The sequence below is a fragment of the Vulpes lagopus genome, chromosome 10 (genome assembly GCF_018345385.1).
Source record: "Vulpes lagopus strain Blue_001 chromosome 10, ASM1834538v1, whole genome shotgun sequence".
In the NCBI taxonomy this organism is placed as follows: Eukaryota; Metazoa; Chordata; class Mammalia; order Carnivora; family Canidae; genus Vulpes; species Vulpes lagopus.
The window spans coordinates 30,664,584-30,690,037 of NC_054833.1; the positions used below are offsets into that span (position 1 = coordinate 30,664,584).

The window sequence follows — 25,454 nt, forward strand, 5'->3', positions numbered from 1 at the left end:
AGCTCTATGAGCTAAAAAGCTGCAGGAAGGTCGCCAAACTGTCAGTACCCCCAGCGCAGGGCAGGGAACTGGGTGGCTGGGTGTAGGTGGGCTGGCAAAGGCCCTAAAGGTCCTGATGCAGGGGAGTCTCCCGCACTGACAACGGGGGGCAAGGGCAGAGAGGGGCGGCTGGAGAGCCTATACTTAGAACAAGACACTGGACACGGTTCAGGGCTGTCCCGTGAAACTGGGGTGCCAGTACCGGCTGCCTTTTGAGGTCCTTGGTGGAGACTAGGCCGTGCCCACTCCTCTGTCTCTGGGCCGCAGCCCCCTCTCCTCCTGGAGGCGCGGATGGCAGGCTGGGACAGAAGGAATCCGTTCTCACACATCTGCACCCCCAGCTGAGGCCAGCGCCCTGAGGGGGAGCTTGCCACCTTTCGGGAAGCCCCCCAGACACTGAGCAGCATTCCCATCAGGTTTTCAGGGCCCACCATGCAGTTCCCGAAGAGCTGCTTGCCCCGGGGGGGCAGCCGCGCTGCTGCAGCCGCGCCCCTGGTGACCCCCGCCCCCCCATACACACCCTGGGAGCTGGGCTCGGCCCTGCAGCCCCTGGACGAGGCGGGGAGCAGGGCCCGGGGGCTGTGCTGGGCAGCTGGCATTTCCCCCATCCCCAGCTCGCTGCGGAAATGTGGGTTCGGGTGGGGAGCGTGGCTGCGGCGCGACCCCTGTGTGCTCCCCATGGGACCCCCAGAGTGGCTCCGCGGGATGGGGGCGCGGGCGCGGGCGCGGGGGGGGGCGCAGGAGCCTGCGGGAGGCCTTAGGGAGCAGGCAGGGCCGGCCCAGCACCGCAGGAGTTAACGGGCCGCGCAGGGGGAAGGGGAAGCGAGCTGGAGTCGACACCGCGGAGGGGGGTGCGGGGGGGCGAGGCCCGCCGGCTGCTGATTGGTTTTACATTTCATCCAAAATTTCTCTCTCTCTCTCTCTCTCCTCCGTCGCTCCCTCTTTTTCGGTTTCTCTCTCTGATCCCAGGGGAGGGGAAACGGGAATAGTGAGGGATCAAAAATAAACCTCTTAGGTCAAAGCCGGGAGGGCGGTATAAATACGCGGGCGGCGGCGGCGGCGGCGGAGGAGCGCCGGACCCCGGCCTTGGCGCCCGCGAGCGGCCCCGCAGCGCCCCGCGCCCCCCGCGCCCCCCGCGCCCCGCGCCCCGCAGCGCCCCCCGCGCCCCGCAGCGCCCCGCGCCCCGCGCCCCGCGCCTGCCCGCGCCGCCCCGCACCTGCCCGCGCCGGGCCGCGCGCCCCCGGAGCCCCCATGCCCCGCGCCGCCCCCCGGTGGCCGCCGCCGCCGCTGCTGCTGCTGCTGCTGCTGCTGCCGCCGCCGCCGCCGCCCGCCCGCGGCGCCCCGGCCCGGCCCGGCGCTCGGGGCCCGGCCTCGGCGCTGGTGCAGCCCACGCGGTTGCCGGGCAGCGGCGCGGGCGAGCTCGCGCTCCACCTGTCCGCCTTCGGCCGGCGCTTCGTGCTGCGCCTGGCGCCCGACGCCAGCTTCCTGGCGCCCCGGCTGCGCATCGAGCGCCTGGGGGGCGGGGGGCGCGGGCGCGGGGCCGGGGCGGGGGCCGGGGCGGGGGCCGGGGCCGGGGCGGGGGCGGGGGGCGGCCCGGGGCTGCGCCGCTGCTTCTTCTCGGGCACCGTGGACGGCGCGCCCGGGTCGCTGGCGGCCGTGAGCCTGTGCGGGGGCCTGAGCGGCTCGTTCCTGCTGCGCGGCGAGGAGTTCACCATCCAGCCGCAGGGCGCGGGGCGCTCGCTGCTCCGGCCGCACCGCCTGCAGCGCTGGGGGCCCCCCGGGCGGGGGGGGGACGGCGGGGACGGCGGGGACGGCGGGGACGGCGGGGACGGGGCCGGGGACGACGAGGCCGCCCCGGGCGCCAGCGGGCCGCCCCCACCCCCACCCCCACCCCCGGGGGCCACCAGCAGAACCAAGCGCTTCGCGTCCGAGGCTCGCTTCGTGGAGACGCTGCTGGTGGCCGATGCGTCCATGGCCGCCTTCTACGGAGCCGACCTGCAGGTAGGACGCTCGGCCCCCAGGCCCCCGCCCTCCCCGGAGCCTCCAACTGCCCCCCACACACACACACCCGCGTCCAGCTCCTCCGACCACAAGAGGCGACCCCAAGCAGCCGAGGTTGGCCTCCCTAACCTCTGCCCCCTCCCCCGGGCCCTGCACTCTAGGGTGGAGGCCCGCACCCGCTGAATCTCCCGCGGGGCTTGGCACACGGGGCTCAAAGTGGGCTCCAAACCCCACCCCACCCCCGGGGCACCTGCCTCTCCCCCACAGAGGTGGACACTCTGGAAGAGCATCCATTTCTCAGCCCTCTGCTGTCTCCAGACCTGAGAGATGCTCCCCCCCATCCACACACCCGCCCCCCAGCCCCGAGGGTCAGCGGGGACCAAGGATGTGTCTGTTTCGTCCCCTCAGGGGCCACAACTGGGGCTGCCAGGAGTAAAAGATGTTGTTGGGAGGGAGTTGAACCTGGAACCTCTGCGCGCCCAGCTGGTTCTGATCAAGGGGCAGGGGCTACCTTGCCAACCTGGCACGCAGCCCCCGCGGATCCTGGCAGTGCCAGCATCAGCACAGAAAGGGAGGGGAACAGAATTTCTGCCTGGGGGCTCAGCCTGGGAAACTGAAGTTTCAGTGGAAAAGGGAGGGGAGACGGGAGTGGGGCAGCAAACTCCTCCAGTTACTGTTCCTGCGTGGTCCGCCCCAGCGGCTCTGGGCCCAGACAGGGCCCTCTGCGGAGCCTGGGCAGGAAAATTGAGCTCGGGGGACAGCTCCTGTCGCCAGACCATGTCTAACTAGATTCAGAGGTGGTGCCGAGGAGGACGCAGCAGGAGGAGCCTGTGTCCCCCTGCGCCCAACACCTCCCCCAGCGACAGGGAGGGGGCAGTACCAGGGCTCCTGGAGAGCACCGTCCTCCCTCTTCCCGGGGAGCACAAACCCAGAGGTGTGCTAGGTAGAGAAGACTTGACCTGCCACAGGTCAGAGATGCCTGCCGCTGGGATCCTGGCCACTGCCACCCCTCGGGTAATGCTTTTTTTTTTTTTTCAACAATGGCCACTTTGGCCAGTGACCCTGTTCTAGGCTCAGCCTAGGTCCGGCTGTTGGGGGTACCAAGTGCTTCCGCGTCACCTGTGCAGAACAGTCTAGATGATGCACGGCATCTTTGTGACTCTGCCATCACTGGGAAATGAATCTAGGTGGAAGCATGAGGAGAGCAGGGGGGTCAGAGGTCCACGTGGCTGCTTCTCTGGCTCCTGCAGGAACAGGCTCCTCGGCACACTGTTGTCGTATCCACCTCTCTCAGAGCTCAGTAAGGCAGCTTTGAGCCATCACTGTGGTCTTGCCAGTGGGTTTGGGGGCAGTGATGATTGAGTGTCTGCTTCCCTGACTACCCTGAGAGCAGGGGGAGGCATCAGCGGACTCCTCTGACTCCCCTTCCCCAAGCAAGGCCTCAAGGGGGGTGGCTGGCGGGGCTTCTCCCACCGTTAGGCACGTTAGGACCACCACGCCTGGCTACCAGGGGGCTCTACCGGAGAGAGGCGGGACTACAGTCATTGCAAACCCAGAGCTGAGACATTGCAAACCCAGAGCTGAGATGCTTGGGCCCCTCCCCGTGCGTGCATGGACCGGTGTCCGAACATCTGCCTAGGAACCAGGAGGTAGGAAAGACCACAAGACCACAGAAGAGCAGCAGAAAGAGTAATTACTTTTCAGGCTTCAGAGCCAAAATGTTTTCTCTGGCACCCTCCTACCATCCAGCTCTCCCAGCCCATCACGTAATTACTTAAGATCCTGGGTATTTGCCTGAAGGATGTATTTGGCTGGGCTGGGTCTTCACAGAGACACCTGGGAGTGCTTGCGCCCTTACAGATCTCTGGCCAGGTGACCGGTGCATGCTTGTCCCCTCCCCTCCCCCTCCACATATGCCATTTCTGGACCATTCACACACACCGTGCGGCCAGCCAGCCTATGTGGGTCAGAAGAGCACATCAGACCCTGTGTAGGCTGAGGTCCTCTCCCTAAGGGTACCTACTTCCAGGGCTTAACACCTGAAGGAAAAGTGCTCTCTCAGCTGGATCAGCTCCATCACCCCCCACCTTGGTCTCATTATGTCACACCCCATTTACACCCCTGCTGTCACCATGCTGGGATGGGGCATGAGGCACGGCTGCTTCTATGACCTCCCGCTGACCTCTCTGCTTCGACTGCTCACCAGCTGTGGAGATGCCACAGGATCGACTTGAACTTCTCAGCTCAGTCCCCTGGGCTTCCTAAACAGGTCCATGAGCTCAGCCAAGACCAGAACGAATGTCAAGTTCCAGTTCCCCAAGACCTTGCCTGCCCAGACCTTCTCCCCAAAATAGAACCCAGTTCTTTAAAGCAGCTCTCCAAGGAGTCTCCTGGAGACTTCATTCAGGCAGACGGAAGGCACTTTGGGGTGTTTTAACAACCAGGGGTGTAAGGTAAGGAGGAAGAGACTTTGCCCCCCTCGAGGGCTTGCATTTCCTCATCTGTGAAGCCAGATACCTGGGCTACCAGGTCATCAGGATTCACGTAAGCATTAATGAGGCTGCTTCTTGATGAGGCTTCTAGAGAGTTCGGTGCTCCTTGGGGAAGCCACCCTCTGAGTTTGTGCAGTTTGCACAGTGGTTTGCATGCATCACCTCAGCAGAGATACCCGTGAGAGAGGCAGAGGAAGATGGTTCAGCTCACAACGGAATCTGTGACTTTCGCCAGGTCACACAACTAGTGAACGGCCGGGCTGGGTCACGGCCCAAGTCTCCTGAACCCGATGGCAGTGTCGTTTTTATTGTGCAGGGAGGCTTTTTAGCACGAGGAGGGTCTGTGACTCTGTGGCTCTGCTTACCCCCCTACGCTTGTCTGTCTTGTGGGAAGGGGTCATTGAATCCAGCAGTTCAAAGATGCCAGGCCAAGGTGGGAGGCCCTATCCTGGGAAGAAACCGCCTCCAAGGCCAAGAGAAAGAATTAGCCACGCTCGAGGCAGGTCACACTGGGAAGCGACAATGAAGTTTTCCAGAACTCTGTACACTTGAGTTCACTTAATCCCTTGACAGAAGGGGCCCCTGCCTCCCACCTTCTTATCTGGTTTCAGAGTTAATGCGCTCAGACAAAGGGGGCTTTCTGAAAGGAGGGACCACCTCGGAAGAGGCCATTAACTCTGTCTGCATCCGGCTGCCGCTCGCTCGGATGCCTGGATGGACCTGTAGTGGGACAGCAGTGAGTGGGGGGCTGAGCTGTGCCCCACTCTCACACCCGAAATCCGTCCTGCTGGTGTCTCTGCTGCCGGCTGAGCTCTGAATTCTTTGCTCAGCAGAGAGGGTCCTAGGAGGGCACTCCTCGTTTCCGGAGGAGACCGGAGGATTCCCGGGATGTCCAGCTACCACCAAGTGATTTCAGGAAAGGGTTCCATCACAGCCAGCCCACCCCCCCTCCCCCATATCCTCTGGGAAAGTGACTCCCACAAGCCCTGATGCTAAAGGAACCACATTCCCCAGTGTGCCCAGCGCCTGGTTGGGGCCTGTTCTGGCATGATTATTAAGAGCATCGCCTTCACGCTCAAAAGCGTCCTGGTTTGGATAATAACAGAAGCAGACACATGCCCCACTCGCTCTGTCGCTGCCTATGTCCCCGTGGGAGAAAGACAAGTGTCATATGCCCGGAAGTTGTGTTTCCCTCTTGGCAAGAGAATGAGTCTTTTCCGTCTCTCTTCTCTGCTCCCATCAGAATCGACGATATGAAGCTCTTCCTGAAGAAAATGCCTCAATATGCAAAGGTCTTTGGTTTGCTGCTTCTGCCTCCCCCGGTATAGACGATGCCAGGGGAAAGCTTGTTCGCTGGTGTGCTTTGGGTCTGTTTTGGCTATGCCTTAGCTGTCCTGTAGGAGCAGGGATAGGTGGCAGTCAGTGTGGTGATGGAGGGTGTAGTCCCTGAAGGGTAATCGAAATGAGTTGGGTGTCCCGGAGCAAGTTCCCAGGTTCCCTGTGTCTCGATTCCTGGAAGAGTTACACCAATGTCCTGGCACTACCTTGAGGACACAATAAAATATGGAAAGCGCCTGACCCAGCGCCTGGCACATAGTAGGTGCTCAACAAAGCATCGGGAATACCAGCATCACCTTGAACAGTGGTGTTGGTCAGAGTCGGAGGGCAGTGTGGTCACAGGCCCTCCCAGCCCACCACCAGGTTAGCTCCGCTGTCCCGCAGGGAGGCCTTCCTTTCCAGAATGCTCGGCTCAGGGTGCTCGAGCGTGGCCCCCTCGTGTCAGGTAAGTGCTGATACCTTCTGAGAGCTCACACCGCCCCTGGCTGTTTGGGGAACAAGGAGAGATGAAGGACGTCAGTGCAGGAGCCTCTCTTCTCTCCCCTTGCTTCCTTACCCTCCTTTGCTTCTCACCTCAGGCCCTAGAGACACCCCCCCGCCCAGTACGAAAAGGAGGGCACCAGTTGCTGAGGCCAGAAGGTGTCCGTGTCGCCTCTCTTCCTCTCCTTGCCCTCCCAGGCGAGCTGCAGGGAGAAGCTATGGGACCCACGCGTGAAGAGCAAAGGAGCAAGGCAGGGGTGACGCTGAGCAGAAGTAGCTGCTGGAAGTGCGTGTGGCCCCGGCCCAGACTCCCACCTCCCACCGCAGTTGGCTCCTGCTCCACGGGTGCTCTGGGGGACTGATCTCCTTAGTTGTCTCACGAAGAATCCAAGAGGCCTGTGTCACAGCCTAGCTGGCCAGGGCATTTCCTTCTCTTTTTTTCAGGTGGCCTCAGGGGCACCAGTAGAGAAGGAGACCCCCTAAAAAAAGTGCCGTGTCTTTTCCTAGTGAGAATGAAGGGCAAGGAGTCCCTGAGTCATTCGAGAGCAGGGTTGTTTGACCGCCCCTGGCCGCGCTGCTCAACAGCCCTGGCATGGTCCTTGGAGGTTGTCTGCTGGGCCGGGGCCCCACTACCCCAGGGGCGCCTTCTCACTCACCTCCTTCAGCAAGCAGCCCACACCTGTGTGAGGCCCAGAGTGAGCAGTGGGCTGAGCCGTCGGGCCCTCCCCTCGACCGGCCCCTGCACCCTCTCTCTGTGGCCCTCGAAGTCGGGCCTGGCCTTGTAGCCCGGGTCCCCGCAGAGAACGGAGCTCACGGCCTCAGGGCCCCCTAGGGTCCCTACCAGGTCCTTACCCCTGGGGAACCGTAGGAGATACTGCAAACGTCAGGCATTCCTGCCATGGGTCCCTGGAGGAGCAAACAGCGGGATTGGCAGGGCCTCCCACCCCCAAAACCTCAGCAAGACAAGAGGGGAGGTGAGCAGGACTAGGATTTGGGATCTTAATAGAAACACTGGACCCCACGGTCCTTGCAGCTCTCTTGCCATGGAAATTATCTTCTGAAATAGCAACCAGAAGGACATCCAAATGCTCTCAAATCATGCTTTGTGCGGAAATGTACGCCTGTGTGCCTTGGTAACACGTGCCTGGGGACACGGCCCGTGCACGGTCCCCTCGGCCACATGGCCCCAGAGCCTCTGCCCGATCCGGTCAGCCTGGGACCCCAGACCTTCGGGACCACCGCCACCGAGCAGCTGGCATCTCTTGCGTTAACACCTTCTCGGCACAACATCGTCTCCCCCCGCCCCCGGTTTTGAGATTGTGAAATTGGGACTCAAAGGGACGAAGTCTTGTGCGGAGAGTTGCGGGTTGCCTCTGAAGAAATGCCAGGGCTTGGTCCCTGGCCCATCAGATTGGACCCTTCCTAGGGCAAGAGAGCAGGAGACTCGGCCTGACCCTGGAAGCAGTGAGGGCCTGGCCAGGAAGTAGCCTCCGGAGCTCCCAGCCCTCAGCCCTCACCCCCAGTTGCATAATGATGTGATTGCTTCTTTCCCTCAGGAATCCAGCTCCCGGAGCAAGTGCCAAGTTTCAGCTTTGCTGATAAGATGTTTACATCAGCCTAAACATAGCGAGAGTGCTTGACACGCTAAGGAACCTGCCAACCCCTGTTTGTAGGGCTTACAAAATACCTGGCTCCTTGCCTGCGAGGTGAACAGACCGATCCCATTCACAAATAATAGGATTCGTCTGGAACCCCCACACGTGGCCTCAACCGGTGGAGTGTCCCTCGTTAGCCTTTCGCCCTCTTTTCCCCTCCTTCCACTCCTACCTTCCAGAACACAGGAGAGTAAAGAAAAGAAAAGCTTAGGGGAGTTGGTGTCCCAGGGAACGGGGCGCAGGGCAAGTGAACGGCAGCTCAGCTGGCCACAATCCCGGCTGAAGGCCTGCGTGCCTCTGCCCCTTTCTCCGCTGCAAGGAATCCAAGAGGTCTCACTGCTCGAGGTCCCTGAGGCAGGAGAGTGAGCTCCATCTGGCCGCCTCCAAAGCCTTGGGACAAGCTGGCAGCCCAGGGCCAGGACGGAGGCCAGGCAGTGATGCGAACTCCCTCCGCTGGCCTGGGCAAAACTGGAAGCAGGTGTGATCCTCAGCACCTGGGCCTCGTTAGGCCCACCGACCCCCCTCAAGCCCCTGGGGTCAACCTTTTGGGGCTGTCCGGAAACCCAGCAGTCAGGCACTTGGGAAACCTAAGGTGAAGAGTGTAGGCCTCAGGGACAGACGTGCCTGGGCCGGTGTCCCGGCCTTGGGAGCTGTGTGACCTCAGCTGATTTAACTTGTGCGAACCTCTGTTCCCTGCTTTGTTAAGCCCCGGATGACAATGCCCACTTCACAGGGTTCGTGTGAGGACTTAATGAGGTGTGGGCCTGGCCGACGGGTGCAGCCTGACTATTAGGAGCGATGACTGGGACAATTCCAGAGTCGACTGTGCCCATCCTGGAGAGTCCACGTTACCCCAGCAGGCCCCGGGAAAACGCTCAACACGTTCTACTGACCTTGAAGGCTCAAATAATTGCTTCTGGACTGAGCACCGAGAGGGGATGGGATTGGCTGGCAGGGAAGCAGTTGGTGTCACGTTAAGGCAGAGTCGCCAGTGCAGCCCCCACGGAACTTTCTGGGGATGATGGAAACGTTCCGTCCACTCGGTTTAATACAGAAGCCTGGAGCTTAAAAAAAAAAAAAAAAAGAAGAAGCCTGGAGCTATAGGTGGCTACTGATGTACTTGTAGCCAGTGCGACAGAGGAACTGTAATTTTAATTTTATTGAATTTTAACTAACCTAGATTTGCACAGGCCCACGTGGCTGGTCAAGATGTTAAATGCACGGGCTTTGGAGCCGGGCCACCTGGGTTCAAGTGCTGGGTGTACACTCATTAGCTTTGTGATCCTGGGCCAGCTACTGAGCCTCGATTTCTTGTATGTAAAACCAAGGGAAATAACGCCAGGACCTCCAGGTTTTTGTGCGTCTCCGGCAAGAGGCTGGATATCCAGGGCTCAGCACCGAGCCTGGCACCGGAGACGCACATCCAGGGGTGGCGGCAGTGGGCGGCAGGCCCCGGGCCCGGAGACGTAACCCTGCCCTCTCCCTGCTGCCTGCTTCCCGACAGAACCACATCCTGACGCTCATGTCCGTGGCGGCCCGAATCTACAAGCACCCCAGCATCAGAAACTCCATCAACCTGATGGTCGTCAAAGTCCTGATCGTGGAAGATGAAAAGTGGGGCCCCGAGGTGTCCGACAATGGTGGCCTTACCCTGCGCAACTTCTGCAACTGGCAGCGGCGCTTCAACCAGCCCAGCGACCGGCACCCAGAACACTTCGACACGGCCATTCTGCTCACCAGACAGGTCTGTGGGCGGCGGGATGGGCAGGTCAAAGGGGGGGGCCCTGGGCCTCCCCAAACATGGGCTGGGGCTCCCCACTGGCCCCAGCTGGACACCAGGAGCCTCGTGTGTGGAAGGACGAGGAGGGGGTCATGGGACAAGTGTGAGGTATTTGCAAGGGAAGGAGAGGAATCTCGTAAGGGCTCTTCTCCAAAAGTTTGTGACCAGCTGTCTGCTGAGGTCATAGCGGAGGAAGTGGGCTCAGACGGCCCAGCAAATGAGCTGCAGTTGGAATGAAGACAGGAGGGCCCTCTGCAACTGTTAAACCTAGCGGCAAGTAACCGGGGGTGACCCTCAGGGTTCCTCCAAATCGGGAAGCCCCCGTCTGGGACAATTGAAACAGACAGCTGCCCGGTGGCTAGAAAGTCCAATAACGTGTGCCAGGCCCTGTTGACGCCTTGGGTCCTCACGACAATCCCACAGAGCCGCCTTTTACGACTGGGGAAACTGAGGCACCGATTGGTCACACGGCGGTAGCGCCCATAGGCAAGCTTAGGCAGTCTTGCTGCAGGGTCAGTGCTCGCAACCACTGTGCCATCCGGCCTCCCCAAACCAGCCGTGGGATGTGCCAACTCTAGGACATGAAGTCCCAGCCAGCCCCCAGGGTCGCACCAACGTAGAAAAGGAAACGGGCTTCCTCACACAGGGGCCGTTGTGAAGAAATAGGGCCTTTGGCTTAAAATTTTTCCTTTCTGGGGCACCTGGGTGGCACAGCTGGTTAAGGATCCAACTCTTGATTCGCTCCTGGGTCATGATCTTGGGGTTGTGAGATGGAGTCCCGTGTCGGGCTGCGTACTGGGCACAGAGTCTGCTTGAGATTCTCTCTCCCCCTCCCTCAATGTCTCCCCCCCCACCAAAAAAAAAAATGTCCTTCAACTCAGGAGAAGCAGAAATAGGAAGACTATCTGTTCTGTGTCTGTTCTCATGCCCTCACTCTCTCCGCCAAGCAGAACTTTTGCGGGAAGGAGGGCATGTGTGATACCCTGGGTGTGGCGGATATTGGCACGATCTGTGACCCCAACAAGAGCTGCTCTGTGATCGAGGATGAGGGGCTCCAGGCGGCCTACACCCTGGCCCATGAGCTAGGTAAGACATGCCATGCCCTGCGTGCTGTGCTGTGTCAGAGGGAACTGCCTTCCACGTCCAGGCCGGCCCGGCGTCTGCAGCGTACGCAGCTCTCACGTTTGGCCTGGTTCGACTCAGAATGTTGACAGAGTGATCTTGTGCAGAGAGATCGTGTGCTTTCTCCATCCCCTCCCTGGGCATGAGGCCATAATATTAAAATAGTGTCTTGGACAGTCACCCGGGGTCACCAGGAAAATGCCAAAAATGCAACAAAGGCTCGGGTGAAGATGCTTTGCCCAAGCTCAGCGGTAGCAGTAGGAACTCTGGAAAGAGCCGTGTAAGGAGAGTGCTGTGTGGGCGAGCGGGTCGCTGAGGTGCGCGTGATCTAGGGCAGGCGAGGCAGAAAGAGAGGCCCCCAGTGTTCCCCGGAAGGCTTTCCGCCAGAGAAAGGCCCAGAGTGCGGCCCAAAACCAAAATGTTTTTTTTTTAATTTTTTTTTTAATTTTTATTTATTTATGATAGTCACAGAGAGAGAGAGAGAGGCAGAGACACAGGCAGAGGGAGAAGCAGGCTCCATGCACCGGGAGCCCGATGTGGGATTTGATCCCGGGTCTCCAGGATCGCGCCCTGGGCCAAAGGCAGGCGCCAAACCGCTGCGCCACCCAGGGATCCCCCAAAACCAAAATGTTTAAGGAGGAAGGGGGCGGCCATGCCCGTGAGGAGCTGGTGAAGGCTTGGCCCTCTGTCGGCGGAGGGTGGCGGCCTCCAGGGGGAGCGGGGCTGGGGTGCTGGGCCGGGTGGGGGGCCCTGGGGCAGGACAGGCCGGGCCGGAGGGCAGTAGAGGCCGGTGGGGGTGGACCTCAGGTCTCTCTCACCCCAGGGCACGTCCTCAGCATGCCCCACGACGACTCCAAGCCCTGCGCACGGCTCTTCGGGCCCATGGGCAAGCACCACATGATGGCACCCCTCTTCGTCCACCTCAACAAGACGCTGCCCTGGTCTCCCTGCAGTGCCATGTACCTCACGGAACTTCTGGACGGCGGGCACGGTAGGTGTCGCGCAGGCTGCTCCTGGCTCCTTCCCGGGCGGCCACCGGCGCTGGAGGCCTGCTGGGCCCCCCCAGGCTTGCTACGCTGCTTCGGCGCTGGGGCCCCTTCTGGCTGAGCTCCCCCGAGCATCAGAGACGTTGAGGCTGGAACAGCGGGCAGAGGGGTGTCCCTTGCACCTCCTGAGCTGGCTGCCGGGCTCAGGTAGACGATGAGTCCCGGGGCCAGTAGAATTAGCCTGAGAAGGTGCCAGTGGAGGAGGGAGGTCGAACAGAGCTTGAAGGAATGGAAGACTATGGAACAGAGGAGAGAAGAGAGCGCCCGGCCGGGAGAGGTAGACCATGTGGGAGCTCGAAACGGCAAAGAGGCAGCAAGTAGGTGGGCGAGCAGCAAGGGCCGGGCAGGGATGGGGCGTGCTGGGCTAAAACAGCTGGACTGACTCAGGAAAGCAGTGAAAATGCAATTGATTCTCCCCATGATCGAAGCAGACGGGGACACCTATGATACAAAAATCACAGATCATCCGAAATCCGTCCTCTGGCGTTATTTTGTGTGCCACCGTCTTCGAAAGCCCATTCCCATCCCCAAGTATATGTGACATAGACTAGTGTCACAGTTAGCTGGCATCCCCCGGGCACATGCTGAGCGGATAGAAGATATTCTGGATAATGACCCCAACAACCAAAATTCAGTCCTAATAAAATTTTACCTACTGCTAGTCCAGAATGGGATAAGCTCGTATGGATGAGACGGTCAAAGACACCACGATGGCTGGGCCCCCCAGCCCACTGGTAGGAATTCAAGTGTGATGCAGGAGGCCGCCGGGGAGCTGAGAGAGGGAAATCCCTGCTCCTCATTCTTGTTCCTCTGCTTTCCTCCGTTTCTCAGGAGACTGTCTCCTGGACGCCCCTACCTCAGCCCTGCCCCTCCCGACAGACCTGCCAGGCCGCATGGCCCTCTACGAGCTAGACCAGCAGTGCAAGCAGATCTTCGGGCTGGGTTTCCGCCACTGCCCCAACACCTCCGCACAGGACATCTGCGCCCAGCTCTGGTGCCACTCGGATGACGCCGAGCCCCTTTGCCACACGAAGAACGGCAGCCTGCCGTGGGCTGATGGGACGCCCTGTGGGCCTGGGCGCCTCTGCTCAGATGGCAGCTGTCTGCCTGAGGAGGAAGTGGACAGGCCCAAGGTGAGGGACGGCCATTCGGGGGTGTGGGAGGATGGGATGGGGAGGGCTGTTTGCAAAGAGGAAGCCACACTTGAGAGCCATGAATTAAGAGACTTTGGGCCTGGCTGCAACTATGACTTGTAAGTAAAATCATTCATCTTTTAACAAACAGAGCAAAGCATATTTACCCAAACTCAAGAGGAGCCCTTCGAGGCTGTACTCATAGCAGATGGATGACGCCACCAGTGCGCAGGGCGTTTTGGAAAGTCCTCCTTTGGAACTGCTTTGGAGGCTTGTGGGGCTAGGTGATAGGTATGAAGGCTCCAGCACAAGGCCCAGCACGTGGCCATTCGCTAAAGGAGGCCCCCGTGAATCCCGTTATAAGCTAGATAGAGTGACAGCAGGAGATCTGAGAGCTGAGGGAAAAGGATTCGTAGCCTACCCATGTTAGAGTGCGCTCCTCTCTAGAGGTCAGGAGAGTGGGATTCATTGTGGGAATTCCATACCCACGAGGGGAGAAGGGATCGAAGCTGTCTCTGAGCAGGCAGAGAAAACTTGGCCTGGGACAGAGTAAACTTACAAGAAACACCAAAGCAATGCCAGCGAGGGTTTTCAAATGATTCGCTTCTTTGCCCTGCTCCTAATACTTCCAAACTGTGAGGCTGCTCACATTTCTCTTACTGCGAGTCACCGAGCCCTGCCTATGAAACAGCATCCGCCGAGTTTCACAGCCTGGTCCGGGCCCAGCTCCGAGTCACCAGGGTGGCCTGGGCACTCGCGCCTACAGGGCTGTCCCCACAGGCGTGTCCTCTGCCCTGAGGCTCAGGATCCTGCTCGGGCCAGGTGAGCCACCCCCTTCCTAAGCTTGAACCGGGGCAGGATCTTCAGGCCCTTGTCATCGCCCCCTACCCCTGCCCCTGCTTCAGACACTGAGCTGCTCTCCTACATCCTGACCCCCTCATCCCCCCAAAGCACATGCCTCACACGTTACTGAGAGGAGGGGAGGAGAGAGAAGGGGAAGGCACGGGGTCTGTCCAACATTCCCCAGCACCAGAGCCAAGCTCAATGCGGGGAGAGTCTGACATGGAATTATCATGGGATGATGTTCATCATCTGTTTTTAAGGGTAAGAAAAAACAGGTTATAAAACACTGTATGTAAAAAAAAAAAATCTCATCTTTATGATTATTCAGAACAACAGTGTGACAGGTTATTGCTGAAAATCACATCAGGGATTTTATTGGCATAGTGGATTTTTTTTAAGTGTTTTCTTTTTTATACTTTTCTTCATTTTTCCTTTTTTATATAAGCAAATATTATCTCTTTCATTTTTTAAAAATTATTTCTCTTTTGAAAACCATATGAACCCATCAGGAGCAAAGCTTTGTTCTCCTAGGTTGATTGTAAGGATGGAAGCAACTCTGATTTTTCTCCCAGGCCTTGGAGTGGTACCATTGGAAATTGTAGCTGGTAGACCAATAGCAAGAGCTCCCAGCAATTATTCCTTTGAACCAAGACTTCTCAACCTCACACTAGAGACATTTGGGGCTGCATTAAGGCTTGGTTGTGAGGATCTATCTTCTTCACTGTTGGATACTCATTGGATGCTTGTTGGGTGCTAATTGTTGGATGCTCATTCTTGGGTATTCATCATTGGGTGCTCACTGTTGGATGCTCATTCTTGGGTATTCATTGTTGGATGCTCGTTGTTGAATGCTCTGCAGCACCCCAACCTCTACCCACTAGAGGCCAGCAGCATATGCCCTCCCCAGTTGTGACAACCAAAATGTCTTCAAATATTGCCACACGTCCCTAGAGGATAAAATTGCTCCTGATGGAAAACTGCTATATCAGACCCAACCTTATTCACATTAAATGTTGTTTCATTCAGCAACTAATATCGAGCACCTTACTATTGGCAAGGCACTGTTTTTCACCAGGGTGAAAGAGTGAACAAGTCCAACACAGCCTCTATGTTCAAGAATCCAAGAGCCAAGCAAGCCACACAATAGTTAACAAATGGTTAGGGCAGTTTACTGAACAAGTCCCACCAGGATGAGCATGACTAGGTGAGGAGGTCAGGACCAGGGACCTCTGTGACCCGGAGAGCTCAGGTCTCCCCGCCTCTGCTCCTGACTCAGTGTGGCCTTGTGTGTTGCAGGCTGTGGTGGACGGAGGCTGGGCCTCATGGGGACCCTGGGGAGAATGTTCCCGGACCTGCGGAGGCGGAGTACAGTTTTCACACCGTGAATGCACAGACCCTGAGCCTCAGAACGGAGGGAGATACTGCCTGGGTCGGAGAGCCAAGTATCAATCTTGCCACACGGAGGAATGCCCCCCTGATGGTAAGGACCACTGACAGCCACTGCTGTTGTCACTGCAGCAGAGCCCGGCATGAGAAGTAGGGTGGCTGTCCCGGGAGGCGGAGCCTTCCTGTGATCCAGACATAAATGGACTCTGCAAAGCACCAAGTGGTAGGGCAAAGCCTAGCAGCCCCGAGACAGCTCTCATTGTGCTAGGAGAGTGAGCGAAGTCAAGGAACCAAACCGCCCCGATCTTCCACGACATGGATATAGAGACTGTCATTCCCAACCAAACCTATCAGGGAGTCGGGGGAAGCTCTGCAGAGGGGCGAGCGTCTAGGATAATAATCCTCCTGGAGGCATCTGAACCCTCGTCTGTGTGCAGAATAGAAGTGTTTTCCAAAGCAAGTGTCAGAGCCAAACCTCCACTGTCTCTCCAGCCAACATTCAGCCCGGGGTGGAGGGAGGGTTTCTGAATCTGATTCTAATGCACATTCCTTCTGAGAAGAGTTGCCCATCTTCGCCTGAGGCCGTGGAACCTCACCAGGCAGCAGCACCGCCCCTACCTCCCCTTGGCATATACTCCTGCCCCCTAGCACCCGCTAGGAAGCACACACATTAGCTCGGAGGCGGCAGGGGTAGCAGCAGAGCTGGTGAGAGGGAATCATTAGACGTTTTTCCCCACCGTCCCATCCAATTCCCCTTTGTGCAGCTCCAGGAAATATTGGCAGGCAGCAAAAGACAAGCAGAGTTTTAAGAGAGATGCATCCAAGTGCAAAGACACACTGACATTGGGTTGGTGTCTAATGAGGGAATCTGTAGGCTTTGCAGTTTTGCAAGACAAGAAGGACCGGCAATAGCATGCAACCCTGGAAACTTCGCTCTGGAATCGTGAGGATTCGCCTGGCATATGGGGCAAAGAGAGAAACAGAGAGAGGGAGAGGAGGGGATGGAGATAAGGCACGAGGTGGACAGTATGATTTCTGTTGCATGGGGATCTGCCTCTCGATCAACAAGTGGTTTTTAGTGCCTCCCGTGTGGCTTGAACTAGACTAGACGTTAGAAATGCCATTGTGCAAACGCACAAAGCATGCTCTCTGTCCTCAAAGAACTTGCAGTCCACACGCCTTTTACAAAGCAATTAAAGCCTAATCTCTGAGGCTCAGATCCCAGGTTTATGGAGAATTCAGGGGAAGGAAAAGCCTGGGCTGGTCAGAAGCTTCACAGGGACTTAGGGCTGAGCAAGGCCTGGAGGATGGAGATGGTGATGAGGTGTGGGAGGATGTGTGCCAGTGCGGTGATGGGGAGGCCTGGGAGCGGCTGGGATTCACTCGGGTGGAGTCAACCAGCATGCTAACATTTCAAGGCTACACAACAAAGGTTTATGAGATTGAAATGGTATCTGGAGGTCCTCCTGCTGGCTGTCCCATCAGGTCACCCGGGAAGCTTGTTGAAAAGGGGCCCAGGCCCCGCAGATGTGTTGAATCCGAATCTCAGGAGTAGAGCATGGCCATGTGTGCTCTGAAAAGTCTCTGCGGGCCATTCAGGGATGCAGCTAGGTGGAGAACCTCAGTAGTAAGAGCAGGTTTAATCTCAGGATTGTGAAGGGAAAAAAAAAAAGCATGTCTTACTTCTGACAGATTGTTCTGGAAGCAGCATGCAGCAGGATGGGAGAGGAGGCTGTGCACTAGGTCTCGCATGAAACTGAGAGGCCCCGGGCTGGTGGGAGGTGGACTCCGATGGCGAGAGGAGGAAGGAGACACTGAAAATCACAGACTGTCCCAAATAGTGTGTAGGACTTAACAACAGGTTGGAAATAGTAGAAGGAGATGCTCAGGTGTTCAGCAGATCCCAGGTGCCGGGCTCACAGCAGACTGCGGGGGTACCCCCAGAGGAAAACTAAACCAGTCACTGCAGGAGCCGTCTGGGGTTGGGCCTTTGCTGAGCTGGAGGCTATCACACTGCTACAAATGGAGGGGCCCTGGAGACACCCAGAATTATAGCAGGCGAGGCATAGGGACAGGTTCAGAACTAGAGACGTAGACCTGAGAGTCTTCGGCCACATGTTCGAGGTCACCAAGAAAGTCAAAACAGAGCACAATTAACGGGGGCCTGAGAACATGCTCCGTGGATCAGTCAAGCTTAATTGTCCCGTGTTCCTACTAAGTTCATCTGTTAGAATTGGTTTCTTCCCCGGATGGAAAGGCTGTTCTTCCCAGAAAGCCCAGCTCGAGGCTGCACACTCCTTTCCTTGCCACATGGACCTCGGTCGGGCGTGTCTAGGAATGTTGGGCCCAGATGACACTGGACCTGTGTCCTGGGATTGGGTCAAAACCAGGAGGAAGAAAGGGGCCCTGGATCCCAGCCTTTTGGCCACAGAGCCCTCCCCCTACGACCAGGCATGTTAACTGCGAGCCATTTCTTGCTCTTTGTAGGGAAAAGCTTCCGGGAGCAGCAGTGTGAGAAGTACAATGCCTACAACTACACTGACATGGATGGGACCCTCCTACAGTGGGTCCCCAAGTACGCGGGGGTGTCCCCCCGGGACCGCTGCAAGCTGTTCTGCAGAGCCCGGGGAAGGAGTGAATTCAAAGTGTTCGAGGCCAAGGTGAGAATCCTTCTGGAGCTCAGAACCAGGGGTTAGGGGGGAAGGCCACCGGCTTTGCCTCGGGGCGCCCCAGGCCCGTTGTTACCTCCCGCTTCCCTGCTGCAGGTGATCGATGGCACCCTGTGTGGGCCGGAGACTCTGGCCATCTGCGTCCGTGGCCAGTGCGTCAAGGCTGGCTGTGACCACGTGGTGGACTCGCCTAGGAAGCTGGACAAATGTGGGGTGTGTGGGGGCAAAGGCAATTCGTGCAGGAAGGTGTCTGGTTCCCTCAACCCCTCCAGGTGAGTCTTGCCCAGAGTTGTGTTGCCTAGGTTCTAGAAGGGTGGAAGGGGCTCCAGGATCACCTGGGCCTAAGCGAGAATTGTGGCAGCCACTTATCACCCGGGGGGCTGGCCCAAACTCCTGAGCTCTAGCTTCCTGGTAAAGCGTTGGGAGTCCCTCGATCTCAGAAGCATCCTAATGAGTCATGAGACGGGCGGGACACTTGGCACAAGGTCTGACCCGTAGAGAGGACAGTGCACGGGGCAGCCGGACGCCCTGAGGGTCGCAGTGGATCAGCTCTGAGTCCCCCAGCAGCAGAGCCACGCCGAGCAACCAGGGCCTCTGCCGGAAAGCGGCTCTTCTAGGCCTGTTTTGGGAAGGACATCTCACCCTTCACCTAAGGATGCCATCCCTTCTGCAGGTGGATCTTTCAAAAGGGGGAGGTGCAAAGAGGAGGGTCTTGCCGGCCTTAGCGCTTTCAGGAAGCTGAGCACCCTGGACACTGTCTCACATCTCAAAGCCATGTGGTCCCACAACTAGTACTGACCTGCTTTCATTTCTCTTCTTAAGTGCTTTCATTTCTGTGGCCTCATGTGATTCCCAAAATAAGTCTATCAGGTGGCCAATACTGTTATCCCCCATTTTCAGATGAAGAAACGAAGGCGCAGGAAGATGGCATGACCTTCCTGAGGTCACACGGGGGGTTAATGACAGCCAGCAAGAGAACCCGGGTGTCTCAGTCCCTGGGCTGTTTCTTTCCTGCCAGGGAGAGGAACGGCAAGGCTGTAGGTCACGTGGCCACGCTGGGTCCTTCTCTGTGTCCCAGTCTTTCCCATCGTCAGGCTCGGAGAGCAGAACCAGCCCCCAGCAGACAGCGTGGCAGTCTTCAAATTTAAACTCAAAGGGTTTAGAAAAAAGGAGCATGTGGTGTGGGATAGTCAGACACTCAGGCACTAGTCGTACGTGGCGGTGGATGCGTTCCACACCACCCTAGTCTGAGCACCGCCTGCATGGGTAGAAGGCAAGAGGAGCCTGTCTGTCCTCGATCTTTCTTTCCCCTCAGCCCGTGCGACCCAGACACTATTGCCCCAGAAGGAAGGCTCAGCATGAAGGTTTCTCCATCCCACATAAAGCCCTAGACCCACGGTAGAGTGGAAACCTGTTCCCCAGACAGCACGTTGTCGCGTCAGAGGCTCACAGCTCCTGCTGTCTGGACGCACCAGGAGGAAGGCAGCTAGCAGCAGCTTTCATCACCCCGGCTCCTGCCCTGGGGCCATGGTCACCTAATACTAGGGACTGACTGGCTCTGAGAGGTGGCGTGAGATGTCCATTCTGGTCGGGTCCCGGGGCTGGGGTACGGAACAGATTTTTCCGCACGGGTTTGAGCTCGGGGTGTGGAAGCGGCCGTGCAAAGTCTGATTCCACTGCAAGGGGCCAAAGGTGCTTGGGCTCTTGCCGGAGCCACAAGCTGCCAGGTTTGGCAGCAGCGATGCACGATGCAGCTCTGCAGACCCTTCTGGGACCCCCCCCCCCCCCACCGTGCCAGTGTGCAGACCCCACCCCATCCAAACTCCACTCGTTTGAAGCGGAGTTCCCAGGCAAAGCACAAAGCCCTGCGAATCCCGACGTACCAAACATTCGTGTCAGCCTTGGCAGCTCATTTCTTGGGAACCCCGGGGCGACAGCTCGGGGACTCCTAGCACTCTGTGGCGGCGCAGCCTGGCGGCCAGCGTGCTGACCTGCTGGGGCGCTGGGCTGGGTGGCCGTGGTCCTCAGCGTGTCTTTCTGTTCCTGTCCCAGTTACGGCTACAATGACATTGTCACCATCCCAGCCGGCGCCACTAACATCGACGTGAAGCAGCGGAGCCACCCAGGGATCCAGAACGATGGCAACTACCTGGCCCTGAAGACCGCTGACGGGCAGTACCTGCTCAATGGCAACCTGGCCATCTCAGCCATTGAACAGGACATCCTGGTGAAGGGGACCATCCTTAAATACAGTGGTTCCATCGCCACCCTGGAGCGGCTGCAGAGCTTCCGGCCCCTGCCCGAGCCCCTGACCGTGCAGCTCCTGACGGTCCCTGGCGAGCCCTTTCCCCCCAAAGTCAAGTACACCTTCTTCGTGCCCAATGACGTGAACTTCAGCATGCAGAGTGGCAAGGAGAGGGCAACCACCAACGTCATCCAGCCCCTGCTCACCGCGCAGTGGGTGCTGGGCGACTGGTCTGAGTGCTCCAGCAGCTGCGGAGCTGGCTGGCAGCGGCGCACCGTGGAGTGCCGGGACCCCCACGGCCAGGCCTCCACCGCCTGCAGCGAGGCTCTAAAGCCCGAGGACGCCAAGCCCTGCGGAAGCCAGCCGTGCCCGCCGTGAGCCGGTGGGGCGGGGCCGGGCTCGTGCTCGTGGACTGGGGCGCGGGGGTGCCCACCAGGGCAGCCCCTCTGGCGGCCCTACCTGTGCAGGTGGCGCGGCCCTCCCCAGGCCCGCCGTCGCCGCAGCCGCTCCAGGTTGGCGTGAACCCGCGATGGGGAGAAGGGGATGCGGACAGCAGGTCCCGAAGTCCACCCTGTGGCGGGTTGGGCCCCGCACGGGCTCAGGTGGAGGGCAGAGGTTAAAAGATGCACGTACTGGCCCAAACAGGAGACGCCACCTGTTTGCAAAGGACTAGCAGAGTTAAGTGAAAAAAAAAATTTTTTTTTTTCCTATTTGGTTTCCCCGATAAATAATCTACCTCAGAGGGGAAAAAAATGAGTACAAGAGAGGTATGGAGTGGGGTGGGGGGAGGACGGTGAACGCCAGAGCTCGTAGCTGCACCCCCCACTGTCTTCCGAAAGGCCCCGGACTGTCTTCAGTATTAAAATCCATCGCCTAAAGGGCTGCAGAGTCGCAGGACGGTGGGGAGCCGCAGCTTCTCAGGCTTCCACCTGCAGAGGTGGATGGATTTCAAGTATTTATGCAAATGTGTCTGAACTAAAGTGTGATCTTATGCCAAAGCAGTGGTCTGGTGTGGTTCAGTATTCCTCTGGAAAGGGCAGAGGACCCAGCGTCCGAGGACAGAGGCTGAAACTACGTCCGCTGACCCTGAACACACACAGGGGAGCGGGCACCGTGCCTCAGTTTCTCGGGCCTTCCTCCCGCTGCATCTGGCTCACTTAGGCAACTCTCCATTATAATCTAGACCAGTGGATTCTCAAACTCGAGTGGGCTTTAGGATCATCTAGAGGGACTCTAAAAACGCTGGGCCCTACCCCAAGAGTTCTGATTCAGTGGGTCATGGGCAGGGGGGGAGTTGGTTAGGGAAGGGGAGAAACCGAGAATCTGCATTTCTAGCGAGTTCCCAGGCCATGTGGAGCCTGCCGGTTTGAGAACCCCTGCTCTAGAGGAAATACCCGTCTCAGAGGTAACGGCGGCTTAGGGGATGCCTCTGGGCTCATTATTCTTGAAGAAGACTCTCCCATTCCACTCTGCAAACACCCCCATCCTCCCTGTGATATACGGGCCAGCCCGAGATCCCAGGGTCCCTTAGGACCTGAGGAATGCCCGAACCGCATCTAAGCACCATCATCCCAACGACCTCAGCTCCTTCTTTGCACATCAGAATTGATCCCTACCTCACAACCCTTCTGGCCCCAACAACTTGCAACGGTCCCACTCACCCCTTTTTATTGAGAGAGGAAAAAAAATATGCATGCATATGTGCGTGTGCGAATAGGGGATGGTGGTGGAGGGGTGCGGAGGGAGGAGCAGAGGGAGAAGCAGAGAGAGACTCTTGAGCAGACTCCAGGGCAGCATCTGAGGCGGGGCTCTGGCTCACGACACTGAGATCGTGACTTGAGCCGAAATCAAGAGTCGGGTGCTGAACCAACCGAGCCCCCGGGGCGCCCCCCTCAGCCCTTTCCACACAGATCTGCATTCCCCACCTGCCCCCTGAAACCTACCTGCAGGCCCCCAACATCCCATCTTCCACTCCGTGTCTCCCTACCTCTTCCCGGCTCAGTCTTCCGTACAGTCTAGCGTAGAGGGAACCTAGTCCTTGGTCACAAATGGGTGAGATGATCAAGAAACGACATCCTAGTGAAAAGCAGGAACATAGTATAAATTTGCATCTTCCCTTTCTGGCCACCTTTGACCCCTTTGTCCTGCGCCTTCATTTTCTCTCAAGACTCCTTCAAATAACGGGGGATCTGGGCAGAGGGCACACTACCCGCTACCCGGAGCCCTGGCGTGAGTGAGGAAAGGTGCCCTCTGGGAGGACCCACCCTGGGGGCACAAGACAAACCATGGGATTTCAGCCCCTACAGTGCCCTCGGCCCGTTGCTGCGGGCCACCGCTGCGGGCCGCACAACTGCACACTGTGGCCTTGGACGTGGACTTGACCACTTTTTGCTCCCGTCTGCTGACTCTCTAGAGAGTGGGAGGCCGGGCTTACCTAAACATAAACAAGCACACACAGGCATGCCGAGGAGGCCTAGTGAAACCAGATTTTTCCCTGCTGCGCACCAGCTTTGCTGAGACTGAGGGATGTCTCTGCCGCTCTTCATCTCCTTGCGTTTCTCATTGTCCCCAAAACCAAGGCCAAGCGTGCCCCCCGGAAACTGCCCACCCCGGGCCAGTGGTGCCATCCGTCCTGCCTGCATCGCTGGCAGGCGCAGCCTCTGCCCTGGAGTTCAGCTGGGAGCGGAGCTGCCGATGTGCAAAGCGGAATGGAATCCAGCTTGGCTCTTCCTCGCTGTGTGGGCTCGGCCAGGCTCACAGAATACATACTTGTTTGTGTCTGGAAACTCAACAGCTGCAGTGCAGGGACTCGGAAAATAGATCTGCAGGGAGAGAGAGCACACCGCTGCTCCCCCTGGCCAACCTCGACCACCCTTTTAGCCCAGAGAAGGGAAGACCACCTTTCCTCTGCTGAGAGTTTGCATTTTCCAGTGAGCACTCCCCACAGAAACCGACACCAGTGCCTCCTAAAGTCCCCGAGGCCCCGACTCGACAGGTACATTGGTCATTGGTCCGGCGGTCATTCATCTGGATCCTCCGAACACCTGCCAGAAATCTTCCAGAGGTGGTACATGAGTATCAAAGTTCCTTTCTTGCATCCTTAAGATAAGTGTGAATCCTTGCCTGGGGTTCACTCTCCGCCCCTTAGGCCCCTGTAGCTGAGCAGAGGGATTTGTGAATTTATGAAACTACGCAGCATTATTGTTCTCCAGCCCGCTGTGGCAAACCACCCTCTCCCAGGAGCGTGGTCTAGGGGTGATGGGACGATCTTCCCATTAGCTCTACACTCCACATCTTGTCCCCTGGTGATGTCCACCAGGTTCTTCGTGTTGGGGCTTTTCAAACCAAGTGGGCCTCACAATTAGGACTGGCCCTCCTTCCAAGCATCCAAACAACTAATTCTTCTTGCTTTGCTCTGGAGCGCTCTTCATTTTTTTCCAAGCCTCCTCCACCAACCAAAAAAAAAAAAAAGAACAATAGGAAAGTTCTTAAGGGTATATTGGCTTTTGCTTTGTCTTGATATTTTCAACTTGTGGTCCAGGGCAAATAGAGAGGCTTTGTCACCACCACATTCTTGAGTCTGTAGAGCGGCAAGGCGGTCTTGCTGCCACGTGCCAGGCTTTCATACCCAGCCCAAGATGCCCAGGGTCTGAGTCTCCCCTGGTTGTAGGGAAGAGGCGCAGGAGCCCACAGCAGCCTCTGTTCCCCGTGCTCTGCGTCGGATCAGCAAGCCCTTTCGCGAAGCAGCCATGTCCCCTTCGCCACTGGGAAGGAGGGATGTTTGTAAGACAGAACCAGATGTAGTCTCATGGTGAGGCTCCCAGATTTCTGCGGCCACGGCCTTGTCGCCTCCTTGTGCCACTTGGGTCAGGGGAAGCTCGATTTCGGAATACAGAGCCGAAGCAGGACATGAGGTAGGGTCGGCATGAGGGAGACCACGAAGGCAACATCTTAGGCAAGGTCAAGCCACTGTCATGGACCCTGTCCCCATCTGCCCGGACTCTGCTCTATGTCGAGTGGGAGGGATGGCCCAAGCAAGGAGAAGCAGGTCAGCGGCCTGCATCCCCCACCCACCCCAAGCAGGCCCTGCCCATGGGCGCCACGACAGGAGGTGGGGGGGAGACGGAGGAGGAGGGGGAGGAGAAGTATCAAGGGGTCCCCCCTCCTTTGGTGGCCCCCGGCCGCAGGACAGTGTGTCTGGGAGAAGGCCCTGTCCGGCCCAGCGCATTTCCCCGTGATCCTGCAGGAAAGCTGCATGTGGAATGCGTGAGGGAGCAGTCATTGGGCTGAGCTGACACTCTTGCTGGTTCAATTCAGATGATCACTGGGGTGATGTCTTGCGGTCGTGTTGGCCTCACGTCTGAAAACATTCTAAACACACTTGAGGGGACATGAATGTGGGGGCGCCGGGTGAGCAGATCGCCAGGGTGGTGGCCCCCGAGGCCCCCCTGCCTTCCGTCGGCCCTCGCCAGGCACCTGCCGGCTTTCTGGGCCCACGCCTGCCGACAGCCCTGCCAGGCTTCTCCCCATGGGTGTCCCCTCCGCGGCGTGGCTTGTTCTTCAGGAGGGAGGTGGCCTTCCCTGCTTAAAATTGCGGGCTGGCCAGCCCACGTCCCCCAAACACTAGATGAAAGGGCTCCTGGCGGACACTGCCCGGGTGCCCGGGGGAGGAAGGAGCCCCCAGGGGCAGGGACACAAGAGCAGTGGATGTGGGGCACCAAGACAGAAACACAGGGGCTCTTGGGACGACGTTCCCTGGGGCCGTGGCTCAGCGAGGAGCCCGGGACCACTCTGGCTGCTGGTCCGTGCGCCCGTGAGCTGCCCACCTGCCCCGCACACGCTCGCCCGGGAAGGGAGTGAGCCCAGAAGCCTTGCCCAGGCCGCACCGCCCCTCATTCCAAACATCTTGTAAGTCCCAAGGGCACTGGAAGAGTCCGTCCTCGGCCAAGCACAACTTCCTGCTTCTAAGAAAGGGCAGGGGAAAAAGAAAATGTTGAAAGAGGTTTTGGACACTGGAGATTTCGAGTTTCAGTAAACGCAAATGAATCAGCCACATGTGGAATAAATTTCTCCGGAAGTAAGGAAAGATGCTGTGAGTTCCCTTCGCTGGACCAGAAAGCAGGAAAGAGGTGATCGAGGTGGGAGGCACGTCAGAGGCCCACAGGGAGGAGGAGGCCAGGTGAACGTGGGGTCAGGGAGAGGCGCCGGTGATGACAAGGGTCACT

The 25,454-nt window shown here is 58.3% G+C and overlaps 1 protein-coding gene across 1 annotated transcript; it reads left to right on the forward strand.

Annotated features, from left to right (window-relative positions):
• Positions 1 to 1,305: 1,305 nt before the first annotated feature.
• Positions 1,306 to 21,227, forward strand: ADAMTS8 (ADAM metallopeptidase with thrombospondin type 1 motif 8; the record flags this gene model as incomplete). Its single annotated transcript, XM_041772901.1, has 9 exons — positions 1,306 to 2,040; positions 9,510 to 9,749; positions 10,736 to 10,871; positions 11,731 to 11,898; positions 12,785 to 13,086; positions 15,226 to 15,409; positions 17,803 to 17,975; positions 18,081 to 18,256; positions 20,037 to 21,227. Coding segments are annotated over 9 exons (2,685 nt in total), but the record flags the coding sequence as incomplete, so codon positions are not given.
• Positions 21,228 to 25,454: the final 4,227 nt, after the last annotated feature.